The 18,916-nt window shown below is 38.2% G+C and overlaps 2 protein-coding genes across 4 annotated transcripts in view; one reads left to right on the top strand and one right to left on the bottom strand.

The window, feature by feature from the left end:
- LARGE1 (LARGE xylosyl- and glucuronyltransferase 1) overlaps positions 1-18,916 on the bottom strand; it is a 273,247-nt gene that overhangs the window by 43,225 nt on the left and 211,106 nt on the right. For all 3 annotated transcript variants that reach the window (XM_075275348.1, XM_075275349.1, XM_075275350.1), the window contains one exon: positions 11,566-11,670. In XM_075275348.1, the coding sequence (XP_075131449.1) occupies positions 11,566-11,670 (105 nt within the window). The remainder of the gene's footprint in view (positions 1-11,565; positions 11,671-18,916) is intronic.
- On the top strand, positions 1,601-3,169 carry LOC142203127 (E3 ubiquitin/ISG15 ligase TRIM25-like). Its single transcript, XM_075273626.1, has one exon. The coding sequence runs from the start codon at positions 1,601-1,603 to the stop codon at positions 3,167-3,169; it is 1,569 nt and encodes a 522-aa protein (XP_075129727.1).

Here is an 18,916-nt window from a genome sequence, read left to right as displayed (position 1 = left end):
TCTTACATGTGATTGTCTCAAGAAATTAGGGCGAACATTGCGAGCGCTGCTACATCTTATACCCGTGTGATACCAGTCTGGACTGTAAGGACAAGAGCCCTGCTCTCCAGATAAGTCCTGGTCCAAGAAGTGGGTATATAAAGGAGTAACCCTTTAAGACCTATACTTGTCACCAATTTCAGCGACACCACTCTAGTAGGTGGCCCTCCTCTGATTCTGGCGCAGTTGGAATTTTTTCTCTAGCCCCCACCGTTCCTGAACAATCAGTGCGGTTACTTTTGTTGCCTGATGTCCTAACTAGACTCCTTAATGACAAGAGGGTGATGTCAGGCCAGAGTAGGAAATGGGGCGGGGTTATAAGCTCTGACACTGCCTCTGATTGGAGTTCTGAGTCACGCCCCCTTCCTGCTCCTCCCTGATAGCACCCACTAGACATTAGGGAGTCTAGTTAGCTTATAAGACACCAAAACTAAAAGAGCTGTTTGCTCAGGAACGGTGGGGGCTAAAGAAAAAATTCCAACTATGCCGGAATCAGCAGAGGGCCGGGTATTAAAGGATGGAAAGGGCTTGAGATGGTGGACTGGATACAAATGTAACAAACCCTCTGCTGTGAGAAGTATTAGGTCTGCCAGTCCAAAATGGATCTATACTGCCACATATCAGAATTTTGGCAATGGTTATGAATAGAATGCCAGAACTCTGGTTAAGACTGACACCTACAGAGAAAGCAGTAAGGCAGATTATGCCGCATACATTCTGCCCTGCGAATTTACCTGAGTACCAGAGAGAGGGAGTCTACTATAAAGCAGAGTGAACTTCCTGTGACCACTTCAGTATGGACATGGTGGTCACCCAGACAGGAAGTGAAGTAGTCAATAGGCAACTAGAACTAAAATGTTGTCAGGAAAGGGCGAGGAAGCTGCAAAACAAAAAAATAAAGACATATCTATAAAAGTAGTGTCCTTTTACAAAGCTAGGCGTATGTAGAGACCGGTGCGGAGTTACACTTTAATTCAGCCCCAAAGTGGAGGCACAAATCAGGTGCCCCATAGATCAAAGTAATAAGGAGGCGCCGGCCTCATCTATTCTAAGTGAGCCCTGCTGTCTTCTGTAATTTCAGGGTTTCCAGGAGGAGATATCTCAGGACTGACAGGAGGAGACGCACATGTAGAGGAGTCAAAGTGAATTCTTAACATGATCTTCACTTATTAATATGGCCCCCGAGGTAACAAGGAATCTGCATTATAGGAACAAGTCGTCCTCCTGCCTCCTGCAATTACAAATGGAGGCCAAAACCTCCGGCTTGAGAGTCAGATGGTAACAAAACAGAGTGCTGGAAAGGGTTAACCCATCATGTTTACTTTACAATTAAGCTATTAGTCCTTGCTAGCCATAGGACCCACCATAACATGATACGGGATCTGCTGACGTTTGCAAAGGGACCTGTCCCCGATATGTGTAGCTGGACTATTGAGCTGAAGTCAAAGTCCAAGTGATGTCATTGCACATACATGTCCCACCCTCAGGGATACGTGTTATCTCTCGGACTGACCCTCGCTCTCGGTGCATAGTGTCCATAGTATCATTCCTGCTGCCGGCCATGGCGTCCTCTGCCCTGAGAGACGAGCTGGACTGCCCCATCTGCCTGAGCACCTACAGAGATCCTGTAACCCTGAGATGTGGACACAACTTCTGCCGGGTCTGTATTGATCTTGTGCTGGATACCAAGGACTGGTGTGGAGTTTACTTCTGTCCTGAGTGTAGAGTCAAGTTTCGGAAACGTCCTGTTTTGGTGAAGAATCACAAACTCTGTAACATAGTGGAGAGATTCATGTCTACTGAGCAACTTCATAACGAGGTCGGTGGCATCTGCTGCACTTACTGTATTCACTCTCATGTACCTGCTGTGAAGTCCTGTCTACACTGTGAAGCTTCTCTGTGTGATAACCACATGAGAGTCCACAGCCGGGGACCAGAACACGTCCTAACTGAGCCCTGCACCAACCTGGAGAACAGGAAATGTCCTTTCCATAAGAAGGTCCTGGAATATTACTGTATTGATGACGCTACATGTATCTGTATGTCCTGTAGTTTGGCCGGAGAACATCGAGGACATCAGATAGAGCTTCTCAAGAAGGCTTCGCTCAAGAAGAAGGAGCAGCTGAAAAAGATCTCAGACAATCTGCTCTCAAAGAGAGAAGAAAATGTGTCAAGAGTTCAGGCTTTGTCTCACCACAAGACAAGAGTCCATGAAGGTGTTGAAGTTGTAAATCACGTAATCTCTGACCTCTTTGAAGACATCAGGAGACAGATGGACAACCTGGAGAGGAAAATTCTGAATGAGAGCCTTAGACAGCAAGAGCAGGTGTCACTGCTAGCTTCAGATCTGATCCAGAAGCTCGAAACTGAGAATGAAAACTTGTCTAAGACAATGTCTACTATTCAGCAGATGGTCAATGTGATGGATCCACTCACAGTCCTAAAAGATCAGGAGCTTAATATATCTGAAGTGTATGAGGTGGACCCCTCAACCAGCGATGATGTCCATAATGTAGCTGATCTGGATATGCTTCCTATCTCTAAAATGATATCCTCAGCCTTGGAAGTCATTCTCCAAGAAGTAAAGTCAAAAGGCTTCAAGATGCCTGAAGTCACCAGTGTCGTACTAGACATCGACACCGCGGGTTATGACGTAGCAGTGTCTGAAGATCTCCAAATGGTTTCCTGGCTTGGAGTAAGCCAAAACCGTCCAAACACCCCCGAAACGTTTCAGACGTGTCAAGTCTTGAGCAAGAGTTGCTTCTCCTTAGGGGTTCATTTCTTGGAAGTGGAGAGCGATGACAGAGCAGACTGGTGTGTGGGAATGAGCTATGCCAGTATAGACAGGAAGGGGGAGCAATGCATCATCGGGCACAACGCCAAGTCGTGGGGGCTGCGTCTATGGAACAACCAATATTCGGCAATACACGGCTCCAAAGTCATCCAGCTCCCAGCTCTGCCTTCCTGCAAGAAACTGGGTATGTTTTTGGATTATGAGACTGGGCGATTGTTCTTTTATGAGATGTGTGACCCCATGAAACACTTACACACCTTCAAGGCCACCTTCACCGAGCCCCTTCATGTTCTATGCTGGGTAATGGGCGGCTCATTAAGGTTCAGAAGTGAGTAACAACTGATCATGTTAAAGAAATTTTTACAAAAATTCAAGATGTGTCCCATAATGTCCTTCTTAATAAGGCCGGCCATCCATATTAGATACCGTCTGACCTTGATTTGGCCAAATGTGTTCTCAATCGGGCAAGGGGAATTAGCCGCTACTAGACACCTCTCTGTTGGAAAGTTGAGATATCCCCACACAGTAAAACCCATTTAAAGTATATACAATTTTTACTTTAAAAAAAGAAAAAAAAATCTGCTGATTATTATCTTAATATAACTTTCTAGTAGTCGAAGATCAGTTTTTCTCTAACAGACCCCCAAATCCCCTGTGAAAACACAAAGTTACGTGATAAAATTCTCACTACTTTCAGCCACCACTAGATGGAGCTCACTAAATCCTGTGTTACTATTTGGATCCAAGTTGTATTCAGTAAACTCTTCAGCTCCCCCTAGTGGTGGCTATAGGTTGTGAGGATTTTATCATGTATTGCTATGTCAGTGTAGGGGATTTGTAGCTCTGTATGTGATTTCGTAAAAGCCAAATGATAGGAGTGTTATATATAGTGAAGTTTAGTGTCTTGGGTGTCATAATGATGACTTTACCAGACGTGATTGTCTTGTGTAGCTGAATCGCTTTGGATTTACTCCGGCCATTTGCTTGCTTTGTATCTCTCTCTTGAAGGTCAGCGGTGGGGCAGGGCCGCTGCTGTGCCAGCTTAGCGCAGACAAAAAGTCTCAGCTGTGGAAGGAGAGCAGATGGCGTGAATGTTCAGCTGAGTTTTAAATACAATGCACCGGGGGCATTGTGCTCTCTCACTGTGAAAATCACCCCGGTACACAGAGGAATAGATGGGGAGGAGTAGCGGCTAACAGTGGGGGGAACGGAGCAGGAAAACATTTCCAATCTTATAGATATAAATACCACAGTGTCGTCCAGTCCTATGTTAATAAAGTTTTCTCTATTTGTATCCTACTAATGACACTGTCAAAGCGAGGAGAGACATGTGGCACCTTGCTGTGAACAATCGCAGTGTCACTTTTTTCATCTAAAAATAATATGGGTAACTTTGCATATACTTTGATGTTCTTGTATATTTTTTTCATATTATATTCTATACTCCATTCACATCCAAAGCAACCCTAGAAATTCTGCAAGTTATAACTTACAAAAGGTAGCACATAGAATTTTACTTTTACTTTGGAAGTGACTATAATACAAAGATCTAAAGAGCAGTAAAGCAAAGTTGCTCAAAATTTTATTAAAATTTAAAGGGGACTTTTCACCACCTCTGCCACTTTCAACACTTTGCGTGATTCAATACGTGCCAGTCCACTGATTCTGATGCAGTTGGAATTTTTTCTCTAGCCCCCACTGTTCCGGAGTAATCAGTGTTGTTAGTTTCAGCACATATATGCTGTCTGCTGTCAGGTGGGCGGTCCCTCTCTTTCTACTGTAGTCTAGGACCACCCACCTGAGAGCAGAAAACATAAATGTACTGAAAATAACAATACCCATTGCTCAGGAACGGTAGGTGCTAGAGAAAAAAATCCAACTGCGCCAGAATCAGATCAGTGCTGCAAATTGAAGGATGACATTCATTAGAGTTGATAGAAGTGTTGAGGGGTCCTCTTTCAAGGGGTATTACAGTCACTAATATTGATCATGGGGTGATAAATTTTAGATATGTGTGCTCTAATCAATGGGATTACCAAAATTTGTAAGATTAGGCAACCCCAGTCCAATCTATTCCCACCAGCATGGTGCTGTAATGTAGCTGAGATTCTGCCTCTTTATTCTTGACCATATGATTGAGTCTCTCCACTCCTTAAATCAAAGATTTAGTCTTCATGAAAATCACAATATTCAGATCTCCACCAATCTGATGGTTATGACCAATCCCATTGATTAGTTAAGGCTGCAATACGCTTTTAAGATAAAATAAGATATATTTTGTATCGAAACAGCGCCACTTGTGTCCACAGGTTTTGCCATGTATTGCACCCAATTCCAATTTACTTCAAAGAGCCTAACCTGCAATACCAGACACCACCTAAGAATATGAGTGGCGCTGTTTCTGGAAAATAACACAAAAACTTATTTCTAATCTTGGACAACCCCTAATGATCAATCTAGGCTGGTGATGTTGATTGTCAGCTCTGTGGACAAGGGGAAATTTAGATTATTTTCTGGGATAATCAACCCAAATATTTCCATGAAATGATATGATATTAAAATATTCCGCAAAATAATCAGAGGATGGCGGCGGATCCTGATTATTACTTGTTATTTCTTCCCTGTTAATTGTACTTGATAATAATCTGTGTTTCACTTACAGAAAGAAATGATAAAATCTCTGTGATTACTGCAAAGGAACAAATAAAGCTTGGTTTTGTGCAAGGAATGAATTTTTTCTTAAAGGGAACCCACTTTATAATTTGTGCTTGGTGTCTGAATAACTAGCACCAAAATGTACCCCCGATAAGAGTGCTCCCCATAAATAATGCCAGACAGTGACTCCAATAAAAAGTGCCGCCAGTGTTCCCCCAATAACAAAGTACCTTTAGAGTGCTCCCCATAAATAAGACCAAAAAGTGACTCCAATTAAAAGTTTTGCCAGTGTGTCGCAAAAATAGCACCAAAAAAATACCCCCAATGAAATGTATGACAATGAGTTCCCATAAATAGCACCAAAAATGACGCCAACAAAAAGTATCATCAGTATGCCCCATACATAGCACCAACAATGCTCCCATTAAAAAGTACCACCAGTATGGACCATAAATAGTACCGAAACACGCTCCCAATAAAAAGTACCACCAGTATGGCCCATAAATAGTACCGAAACATGCTCCCAATAAAAAGTGCTAACAGTATGGCCCATGAACAATACCGAAACATGCTCCCAATAAAAAGTACCACCAGCATGGCCCATAAATAGCACCAACAATGCTCCCATTAAAAAGTACCACCAGTATGGCCCATAAATAGTCCCGTAACATGCTCCCCAAAAAAAGTACCACCAGTATGGCCCATAAATATTACCGAAACATGCTCCCAATAATAAGTACCACCAGTATGGCCCATAAATATTACCGAAACATGCTCCCAATAAAAAGTATCACACGTATGCCCCATAAATAGTACCGAAACATGCTCCCAATAAAAAGTATCACACTTATGCCCCATAAATAGCACCAAAAAATGTTCCCAATAAAAAGTACCACACGTATGCCTCATAAATAGCACCAAAAAATGCTCCCAATAAAAAGTACCACACGTATGCCCCATAAATAGTACTAAAAATGCTCCCAATAAAAAGTACCACACGTATGCCCCATAAATAGTACTAAAAATGCCTCCAATTAAAAGTACAGTACAATTAAAAATACTGACCCAAAATAGCACCAAAAAATTTCCACTCAAAAAGTACGATCAGAGAGCCCCCCAAATAGCATAGAAAAAGTGTCCCTAATCAAAAGTACCATCAAAGTGTCCCAATTAGATATGACCATCATGTAGGGTAAATGTATCATTAGCGCTCACCCAGCTCTCCCAGACTCCTGAAGATTTATTTATTTGCCATTTGTCACAATTTTCCTGTAATAACACCCGACGAGCGCAACGAGAAATCACAACATAGAAATGACTATAATAATGAAATATAATAATCTACCACTGTCTGATCAAGGAGGAGAAAAACGCTGCACCGTTCTAAATATCGCCGGAGCCCCCCATAGTAATTTCCGGCACATTCCTATAATATACGGAGAGAACGGAGGGTTAAGTGGCTTTGGCTTCTCCCCGGCAACCTTATCAGGTGAGAATTGAATTAAGGTATTAGATTTGGATTCCGGGCACAGAAGTTTCAGCACACAGGAAACATAATCAATGAAATCATTCAGGAACATCTACAGCAGGTTATTACATAGAGGAGGAGGAGGAGGAGGAGGAGGATATACAGCGCTCAGGAACAGGGGTACACGCAGTGTATATTACACGAATACATCACACATATGGAAAAAGTGCAACAATACTGCCTTATATGTACAAGAATATAACTACTATAATACTGCTCCTATGTACAAGAATATAACTACTATAATACTACTCCTATGTACAAGGATATAACTACTATAATACTGCCCCTATGTACAAGAATATAACTACTATAATACTACCTCCTATGTACAAGAATATAACTACTATAATACTACTCCTATGTACAAGAATATAACTACTATAATACTGCTCCTATGTACAAGAATATAACTACTATAATACTGCTCCTATGTACAAGAATATAACTACTATAATACTACTCCTATGTACAAGAATATAACTACTATAATACTGCTCCTATGTACAAGAATATAACTACTATAATACTACCTCCTATGTACAAGAATATAACTACTATAATACTGCCCCTATGTACAAGAATATAACTACTATAATACTACTCCTATGTACAAGAATATAACTACTATAATACTACCTCCTATGTACAAGAATATAACTACTATAATACTGCTCCTATGTACAAGAATATAACTACTATAATACTACTCCTATGTACAAGAATATAACTACTATAATACTACTCCTATGTACAAGAATATAACTACTATAATACTGCTCCTATGTACAAGAATATAACTACTATAATACTGCTCCTATGTACAAGAATATAACTACTATAATACTACCTCCTATGTACAAGAATATAACTACTATAATACTGCCCCTATGTACAAGAATATAACTACTATAATACTACTCCTATGTACAAGAATATAACTACTATAATACTGCTCCTATGTACAAGAATATAACTACTATAATACTACTCCTATGTACAAGAATATAACTACTATAATACTGCCCCTATGTACAAGAATATAACTACTATAATACTGCTCCTATGTACAAGAATATAACTACTATAATACTACTCCTATGTACAAGAATATAACTACTATAATACTGCTCCTATGTACAAGAATATAACTACTATAATACTACTCCTATGTACAAGAATATAACTACTATAATACTGCCCCTATGTACAAGAATATAACTACTATAATACTGCTCCTATGTACAAGAATATAACTACTATAATACTACTCCTATGTACAAGAATATAACTACTATAATACTGCTCCTATGTACAAGAATATAACTACTATAATACTGCTCCTATGTACAAGAATATAACTACTATAATACTGCCCCCTATGTACAAGAATATAACTACTATAATACTACTCCTATGTACAAGAATATAACTACTATAATACTACCTCCTATGTACAAAAATATAACTACTATAATACTACTCCTATGTACAAGAATATAACTACTATAATACTGCTCCTATGTACAAGAATATAACTACTATAATACTACTCCTATGTACAAGAATATAACTACTATAATACTGCTACTATGTACAAGAATATAACTACTATAATACTACTCCTATGTACAAGAATATAACTACTATAATACTGCCTCCTATGTACAAGAATATAACTACTATAATACTACTCCTATGTACAAGAATATAACTACTATAATACTGCTCCTATGTACAAGAATATAACTACTATAATACTACCTCCTATGTACAAAAATATAACTACTATAATACTGCTCCTATGTACAAGAATATAACTACTATAATACTGCTCCTATGTACAAGAATATAACTACTATAATACTGCCCCTATGTACAAGAATATAACTACTATAATACTACTCCTATGTACAAGAATATAACTACTATAATACTGCCTCCTATGTACAAGAATATAACTACTATAATACTGCTCCTATGTACAAGAATATAACTACTATAATACTGCCCCTATGTACAAGAATATAACTACTATAATACTACTCCTATGTACAAGAATATAACTACTATAATACTACTACTATGTACAAGAATATAACTACTATAATACTACCTCCTATATACAAGAATATAACTACTATAATACTACTCCTATGTACAAGAATATAAGCAATATAATACTGCCCCCTATGTACTATTATATGTAATACTGCCCACTATGGATTATAGTATAATTACTATAATACCGCCTTCTCCCTTCCCTCCCCCCGTAGACTTTCTTGGCTTTGTTTGCAGTGACTATATTATAGTTGGAGATCGATGGGCACAGGATAGAGATAGAGATTTAATATCCCAAATGACATAATCTTTACATTTCGTATAATGCGTCGTCTCTTTCACCGCGGTCGTGCGGTTTCCAGCTATGAATTAAATTAGTTGGACATCTCGTTCTGTTTGAAAAAGAAAACCCGGACACCCCGGTGACATGAAATTTCTTGAGTCTATAAATACCGCTCGCTGCCGTCTTCTGCATGCCAAGTACCATAAAAGCAGTAATGGGTGCCAGTCACTGCTAATCTTATTAATCCAGGGGCACAAAGAGCCGACATAGCAGCAAGATACAGAGAGAGTGTAAGGAGGCGCCGCCAAACCGAAATCAGTTGTGCAAGGTTTGAGCGCAGGTAGAGCAGAACTCATTGATTCTTTTATTCAATTGGTAAAGGCAGGGAATAGGGAAAAGACCACATAAATAATACCGCAATACTGATTTCTTTGTGATCACAAGTATGCAAGGAAGCTTCATTTTCAGATGTTATAGTTTCCTCAACTTGGAGAGTGAAGGTGAAGGAAATATTTTATTGTTGACAGAACAGCGGACGGAACATTACCTGCTTACAATCCTGGACGCAACACTGACAAAGTAACAGCCTGACAAATCACTATTGGCCGCAGCGAAAGACTAAAGGAGGCGACGTCAATAAGTAATTATATACTACAAAGAGGAAATAGAGCAGATACACCGGGGAGCATAGGAGGACACAGAGATGGTGGTGTGTCACTAGAGGGCAGTGTTTTAGTAGTTATATTCTTGTACATAGGAGTAGTATTATAGTAGTTATATTCTTGTACATAGGAGCAGTATTATAGTAGTTACATTCTTGTACATAGGAGTAGTATTATAGTAGTTATATTCTTGTACATAGGAGCAGTATTATAGTAGTTATATTCTTGTACATAGGAGCAGTATTATAGTAGTTATATTCTTGTACATAGGAGCAGTATTATAGTAGTTATATTCTTGTACATAGGAGCAGTATTATAGTAGTTATATTCTTGTACATAGGAGTAGTATTATAGTAGTTATATTCTTGTACATAGGAGTAGTATTATAGTAGTTATATTCTTGTACATAGGAGCAGTATTATAGTAGTTATATTCTTGTACATAGGAGTAGTATTATAGTAGTTATATTCTTGTACATAGGGGGCAGTATTATAGTAGTTATATTCTTGTACATAGGGGCAGTATTATAGTAGTTATATTCTTGTACATAGGAGTAGTATTATAGTAGTTATATTCTTGTACATAGGAGCAGTATTATAGTAGTTATATTCTTGTACATAGGAGTAGTATTATAGTAGTTATATTCTTGTACATAGGAGTAGTATTATAGTAGTTATATTCTTGTACATAGGGGGCAGTATTATAGTAGTTATATTCTTGTACATAGGGGCAGTATTATAGTAGTTATATTCTTGTACATAGGAGCAGTATTATAGTAGTTATATTCTTGTACATAGGAGTAGTATTATAGTAGTTATATTCTTGTACATAGGGGCAGTATTATAGTAGTTATATTCTTGTACATAGGAGCAGTATTATAGTAGTTATATTCTTGTACATATGAGTAGTATTATAGTAGTTATATTCTTGTACATAGGAGTAGTATTATAGTAGTTATATTCTTGTACATAGGGGGCAGTATTATAGTAGTTATATTCTTGTACATAGGCACAGTATTATAGTAGTTATATTCTTGTATATAGGAGCAGTATTATAGTAGTTATATTCTTGTACATAGGAGGTAGTATTATAGTAGTTATATCCTTGTATATAGGAGGTAGTATTATAGTAGTTATATTCTTGTACATAGGAGTAGTATTATAGTAGTTATATTCTTGTACATAGGAGGTAGTATTATAGTAGTTATATTCTTGTACATAGGAGGTAGTATTATAGTAGTTATATTCTTGTACATAGGAGCAGTATTATAGTAGTTATATTCTTGTACATAGGAGCAGTATTATAGTAGTTATATTCTTGTACATAGGAGCAGTATTATAGTAGTTATATTCTTGTACATATGGGGCAGTATTATAGTAGTTATATTCTTGTACATAGGAGCAGTATTATAGTAGTTATATTCTTGTACATTGGAGCAGTATTATAGTAGTTATATTCTTGTACATATGGGGCAGTATTATAGTAGTTATATTTTTGTACATAGAGGCAGTATTATAATAGTAGATTACAGATTTCCCAGTACCTGTGTTGTATCCTCTGCCTAGTGCCGGCCATGGTCGGTGGTTTTTCCATAGATTTCCCAGATACCAGTCACTCTGATTCTCCACCAGCCCCAGAACTTGTTGTCCTGCAAAAAAAAAGTTGATATAAATCAGTTTACATTTATACAGCGCCCCCGTCCTCGATCTATAATATATTCTATACAATTCTATTTCCTATACAATATATTCTATATACATCAAGTCACTTGGTAAAACTTTGCTCAGTTATTTCTTATCCAGTACTTAGAAAGTGAATCCCATATGGCTGCTATTATAATACTGTCACTCAGCTTTCCTAGAGTCCTGATCAGCCACTTCAGTTAGATAAGTTGGGTAACATTACCTCATACTGGGTCACGCCTAAGTCCTGGTAACCGATCTAGCACATGGAGGGCCCCATTACAGGTTTCGCTCTGGGGCCCCCTCCTATAGTTGCACCACCCCGGCAGCCATAGACCTGGTGTAGCCGGCAATGTCCTCCCTGCCTGTCACTCTGCACCGGGTAAACCAGTTCATTGTGTTTAAGCGCTGCCCGTGTCCTGCCTGTCCGAGGCCATTACAGTAACAAGGAGAGATGTTACCCAGAATGCTCGGCGCTCCGCTCAGTGGCGTCGATTCCCAGCATTGTTGGGACGAGTTATTCTCATCTCCGCTACCTGTCGCCCTCAATGTTGTCCTGTTTGTCTGACTTTGTCTCTAACCTTCACTGCTCCGTCTCCTGGTCCGCCGTTTATTTAGTCGTCACGCCGCCGTACTGAATACTGCAATGGACAGGGATGACTTGTTTAAATGTCCGGAACGTTTCCTGCCGTCTTTGCGGATTCTTCTTTATCATTTACTCTGTGAGGGCTGAGCCTTCCTAGTATGGCGGGTGTAATATCCTACGACAGAATTTTCTCCAGGCCGTATTTATTGCCTAGCATCCACTCAACTTCCTGTCTGGGTGACTACTATATCTGTACGCGCATCGTGGTCACAGGAAGTTGAGATTTCGGTGTAATATTACGCCTCCTCATGCTACACAGACTTGTTTCTGGTTCTTTTCACTCAGAATGAGGCCCGGCTTCATGTTCATGGGCAAAATCTGCAGTAGCGCCCCCTACCTGCCCCCTACGGGCCCTCTGTGAGCAGCATACATCGTACAGTTTGTCCTATCTCCTCAGACAGAATTTTCTCTCTATGGTATATGTTGCCTACGAACTACGTGACTCCCTGTTCGGTGACCACCATATCAATGGGCCCTCCTCAGGCTCCAGGGCCCGGTTGGTCAGCTACCTTTGCTCTCTTACAACTCTTAGTATCTATGGTTCTCTGGCAACAGACCTGATGGGCATCGGTCACCACACTGGATCCATATGATGCCCCCTGCTGGGAGCTGTGTTGTATTCTCTACATCTACCACAGCGCAATACAGCGGGCACTGTGCAGAAGGGGTTAAGCTATTGCCAGATCCCCGTGATGCCAGCTTATCGGTTAAAATCCATCATGGCCGACCCTTCTTAAAGGGGCCAGGACATTCTCCATAAATGTTAGACAATTTTGTCGGGTAGATTTGTTAATTCAATTTTCCGTCCATGATTCTGGGGGCGGCCATGTTTCCTGAGCTTCTCCTCTGCTCTGTTAACAGCATTTAGTGATACGCTTTACAGCACTCTCATGGCCATAGACGGCAACAGTCTGGAGCCGACACACCGAGGTCTATGGGAGAGTTTTCTAGACTTGCTCGGAGCAGGGAGAGGGAGGAGATAAGACGTGACATCATCTATACTCGATAGTGATGTCATGATGAGTCAGGGGTGTTATCTATACAGGTGTTATCTTCTATAGTAATCATCTCTGTGCTGCAAAGAAAACCCATAGAGAATTGGCAAGTGTTGGTCTATAATTTGGCTTGGTGGCCAAAGTGAATATTATTATTTTTTTTTTATTTTAAAAAATTATTAAAAAATATGTTTAACTGGCAATTTCTTTAAGGCCGCAGTGATTAAACAAATTTTGAATGCAGCTTTGGAAGTGACTGGAGAATATGCGGCGGCGGGCGCCACTCACACTGTTACTATGGAACATGAAGGTTGGTATATTTTTTTATGTAGTAGACTATAGCCGCAGTGCACACTGTGCTAGTGAACTGCGCAGCGGATCCAGGCCGACTCATTGTCTCCATTATATGTGATGTACATCAAAGGACTCTACAAAGTCCAGGAGGGGACCGGATTTCAGAGGGAGGGATGGGCAGGAATTTTAGGTCATGCCCTGGAGCTTCATGGGGGTTCACATACTAAACTCCCTGGATTACTCTCTCGGCAATAAGAGACATCAAGTCATTCCGACACCGGAGCGAGAAGCTTCTTAAAGAGCTCCCGTCCTCCTCCTGGGAAAGCTGGGTGACAAAATCCGACAAATAAACCTCTCTCTGTACTCATAGGGTTAAACGCCTGAGCACGACACGTTATTATCCTTACATTGGTATAGGCGGCGGCGGCGCTAATCTCTGATCGCACGTATTGTACGTGAACGACAATGCGCGCGGCGGCTCGAACAATCACAAGCTCTCACAGAAATGACAGGACGCGGGCGCTGATCTATAATTTCCTATGAAAAGCCGGCGGCTCTGTGTAATTTGTTCAGATGTGTTAAATTGATAATAAAATGGCGGAGCATTGTGCGCCATTACTGCGGATTTTATCCTATTATCCGTGAAAAACTTCACGGTCCGGATTCCGCTATTTTTTTTTATTGCATTTTTTATTTTCAGGTAAAAGCCTTTTAAGAGATAATATAGTATAGGATAATGGAGGAATGATGCCGATATCAGGAGCGTCGTCGGCTTCGGAGAGGGAAATGGCCGCCGCTCAATTTGATAACGGGATGTATAAAAAAAAAATAAAAAATTAAAGTGCACGTCCATGGCCGTAACCACATCACTCCGCGCGAATAGTTTCATCCACTTTGATAGAAGGGATGTTTGTTTTTCTTTTCGCCGCCCCTTTAAGTATACTTTCTATGGTTTCTCAGTTCAGGTTGCCTGTCTGGGTGACCACCATAGACACATAGAACAATGATCACATTCCATTTTTGCGCATTTCTATAGAAAATCTTGAATGTCTGGCCAAAAAAGTGACCCTAGGAGAAGGGGAAGAAGTAGGCGGAGCTTTAAAGAGATAAGGGCAACCCATGAGGGTCATAGTAAGGCGGCCATCTTGGATTCAGTAGTTATAGACGAACTGAATGGGATTCGTAAGAATTTGACACAAGAAGACGACTCAAGGACTTAGAGGGACGGGCACTTTACACGGTATAAAGAGGAGATGATGGATATGCGCTCAGCCGGTGAATGGCTGCAGATTGAAGTCTGTCATGTATTTTGAAGACGTCTTGGTAAAATGTCACTGTCACCTTTTAATAAACATTTTCATAATCAGCTCCGTGACCTTTAAATGTCTCTATAATAAAGTAGTTGTAGAGCGACAATCCGCATAGTATTTGCATTTTACAAGATAAGAAGTTATTTTACTTCCTGTATCCAAAAAAAGATTTTCTGCCAAATTCATCGTCTGCACCAAGAAATGCCAGGACAACTAAAAGAAAATGTAAGTCTTATTGTAACATAAATGGGGGTGTTATTCTAAGAAGGTCAAACCCCCAATAGACAAGAATATAACTACTATAATACTGCTCCTATGTACAAGAATATAACTACTATAATACTGTTCCTATGTACAAGAATATAACTACTATAATACTACTCCTATGTACAAGAATATAACTACTATAATACTACTCCTATGTACAAGAATATAACTACTATAATACTACTCCTATGTACAAGAATATAACTACTATAATACTGCTCCTATGTACAAGAATATAACTACTATAATACTACTCCTATGTACAAGAATATAACTACTATAATACTGCTCCTATGTACAAGAATATAACTACTATAATACTACCTCCTATGTACAAGAATATAACTACTATAATACTGCTCCTATGTACAAGAATATAACTACTATAATACTGCTCCTATGTACAAGAATATAACTACTATAATACTGCTCCTATGTACAAGAATATAACTACTATAATACTGCTCCTATGTACAAGAATATAACTACTATAATACTAATTCCTATGTACAAGAATATAACTACTATAATACTGCTCCTATGTACAAGAATATAACTACTATAATACTACCTCCTATGTACAAGAATATAACTACTATAATACCGCCTCCTATGTACAAGAATATAACTACTATAATACTACTCCTATGTACAAGAATATAACTACTATAATACTGCTCCTATGTACAAGAATATAACTACTATAATACTGCTCCTATGTACAAGAATATAACTACTATAATACCGCCTCCTATGTACAAGAATATAACTACTATAATACTACTCCTATGTACAAGAATATAACTACTATAATACTACTCCTATGTACAAGAATATAACTACTATAATACTACCTCCTATGTACAAGAATATAACTACTATAATACTGCTCCTATGTACAAGAATATAACTACTATAATACTGCTCCTATATACAAGAATATAACTACTATAATACTGCCCCCTATGTACAAGAATATAACTACTATAATACTGCTCCTATGTACAAGAATATAACTACTATAATACTGCTCCTATGTACAAGAATATAACTACTATAATACTACTCCTATGTACAAGAATATAACTACTATAATACTACTCCTATGTACAAGAATATAACTACTATAATACTACTCCTATGTACAAGTATATAACTACTATAATACTACCTCCTATGTACAAGAATATAACTACTATAATACTGCTCCTATATACAAGAATATAACTACTATAATACTACTCCTATGTACAAAAATATAACTACTATAATACTGCTCCTATGTACAAGAATATAACTACTATAATACTACTCTTATGTACAAGAATATAACTACTATAATACTGCTCCTATATACAAGAAATTAACTACTATAATACTGCTCCTATGTACAAAAATATAACTACTATAATACTGCTCCTATGTACAAGAATATAACTACTATAATACTGCTCCTATGTACAAGAATATAACTACTATAATACTACTCTTATGTACAAGAATATAACTACTATAATACTACTCCTATGTACAGGAATATAACTACTATAATACTGCTCCTATATACAAGAATATAACTACTATAATACTACCTCCTATGTACAAGAATATAACTACTATAATACTACCCCCTATGTACAAGAATATAACTACTATAATACTACCTCCTATGTACAAGAATATAACTACTATAATACTGCTCCTATATACAAGAATATAACTACTATAATACTACTCCTATGTACAAAAATATAACTACTATAATACTGCTCCTATGTACAAGAATATAACTACTATAATACTACTCTTATGTACAAGAATATAACTACTATAATACTGCTCCTATATACAAGAAATTAACTACTATAATACTACTCCTATGTACAAAAATATAACTACTATAATACTGCTCCTATGTACAAGAATATAACTACTATAATACTACTCTTATGTACAAGAATATAACTACTATAATACTACTCCTATGTACAGGAATATAACTACTATAATACTGCTCCTATATACAAGAATATAACTACTATAATACTACCTCCTATGTACAAGAATATAACTACTATAATACTGCTCCTATGTACAGGAATATAACTACTATAATACTACCTCCTATGTACAAGAATATAACTACTATAATACTACCCCCTATGTACAAGAATATAACTACTATAATACTACCTCCTATGTACAAGAATATAACTACTATAATACTACCCCCTATGTACAAGAATATAACTACTATAATACTACCTCCTATGTACAAGAATATAACTACTATAATACTACCTCCTATGTACAAGAATATAACTACTATAATACTACCCCCTATGTACAAGAATATAACTACTATAATACTACCTCCTATGTACAAGAATATAACTACTATAATACTACCTCCTATGTACAAGACTATAACTACTATAATACTACCTCCTATGTACAAGAATATAACTACTATAATACTGCTCCTATGTACAAGAATATAACTACTATAATACTACTCCTATATACAAGAATATAACTACTATAATACTGCTCCTATGTACAAGAATATAACTACTATAATACTACCTCCTATGTACAAGAATATAACTACTATAATACTACTCCTATATACAAGAATATAACTACTATAATACTACTCCTATATACAAGAATGTAACTGCTATAATGCTGCTCCTATGTACTAGGATATAACTACTATAATACTGCCCCCTATATAATTACTATAATACTGCTCTTGTGTACGAGGATACGGATTGTGTAGGTTTGTGATCACAATATAGATAAGTAAGAGTTAATGTAATGAAGGTAAGGAGGGTCTAGGAGCAGGACCCTCCGCCATGACTAATATTAGGGGGGCTCCGCTTGTATCTGACTGCAGAGCTCCCTCCTGTAATGTATTCTGCACTGAGCTATTCGGCTTCTGCAATATTTCACCCATTGATTTTACTGTCAAATAAGAAGCCGCTTGCTCCAAATGGCATTTAGCAGGACAAGCCTTGGAGGACGCTGAAGGGTAGGAAAGCAGCTTCCTATTATATTAGCTCCACAGGCTACTACAACGGTCTGATGGTCATCATCTTAAAGGCATAGCTACCCTTTAATTGAATGCCAACCTCTTAATATATCATTTATAGTTGCCAGTTTCTTATACAGAACATAGTCACGGAGCTAGATGATAAAATGAGTCTACCTGCAGCCACCACTAGAGGGAGCTCAATTGCATACTTATCTATTATTGCGTTTAATGGGGGATACCGAAGACAACAGTGAGCTCCCTCTAGTGGTGGAAAGTTGAATTTTCGCATTAATCAGAGGCAGATTGTTACTTTAAGGATTCTCATGAACTCAAAGGAATGCGACGCCATAAAGTATATGGCTGCTAAGGAACCGCGACACAGCGTACAGCTGTTTCCAGGGCAGAGGGTAATGGAGAGGACAATATTTCCCTCCGTGTCATATATAATTGTTACACATCTTAGTTTTTTTATTTTCCATTAGAAAAACCCCAATTAATAACCTCAGAAACCCCCCTCCCCCCAACGCCACAACCTCAGAGAGCCAGGCTAGTCAATGCTGGCTCATTTGCATATGATTTCCCAGACTCCCCGGCTGCAGTGTTGTCGTAATCTATGTAATTACTGGTAATGGCACATTTATCACCGCTAATGATGTAGATTTA

Source organism: Leptodactylus fuscus, chromosome 5 (assembly GCF_031893055.1).
Source record: "Leptodactylus fuscus isolate aLepFus1 chromosome 5, aLepFus1.hap2, whole genome shotgun sequence".
NCBI classification, from domain to species: Eukaryota; Metazoa; Chordata; class Amphibia; order Anura; family Leptodactylidae; genus Leptodactylus; species Leptodactylus fuscus.
The sequence above is the reverse complement of the archived record's forward strand: the minus strand, read 5'-3'. Positions and strand labels throughout refer to the sequence as shown.

What these genes read in the sequence shown, in the direction of transcription:
- LOC142203127 (XM_075273626.1), top strand. Translation starts at nt 1,601, where the DNA reads ATGGCGTCCTCTGCCCTGAGAGACGAGCTGGACTGCCCCATCTGCCTG.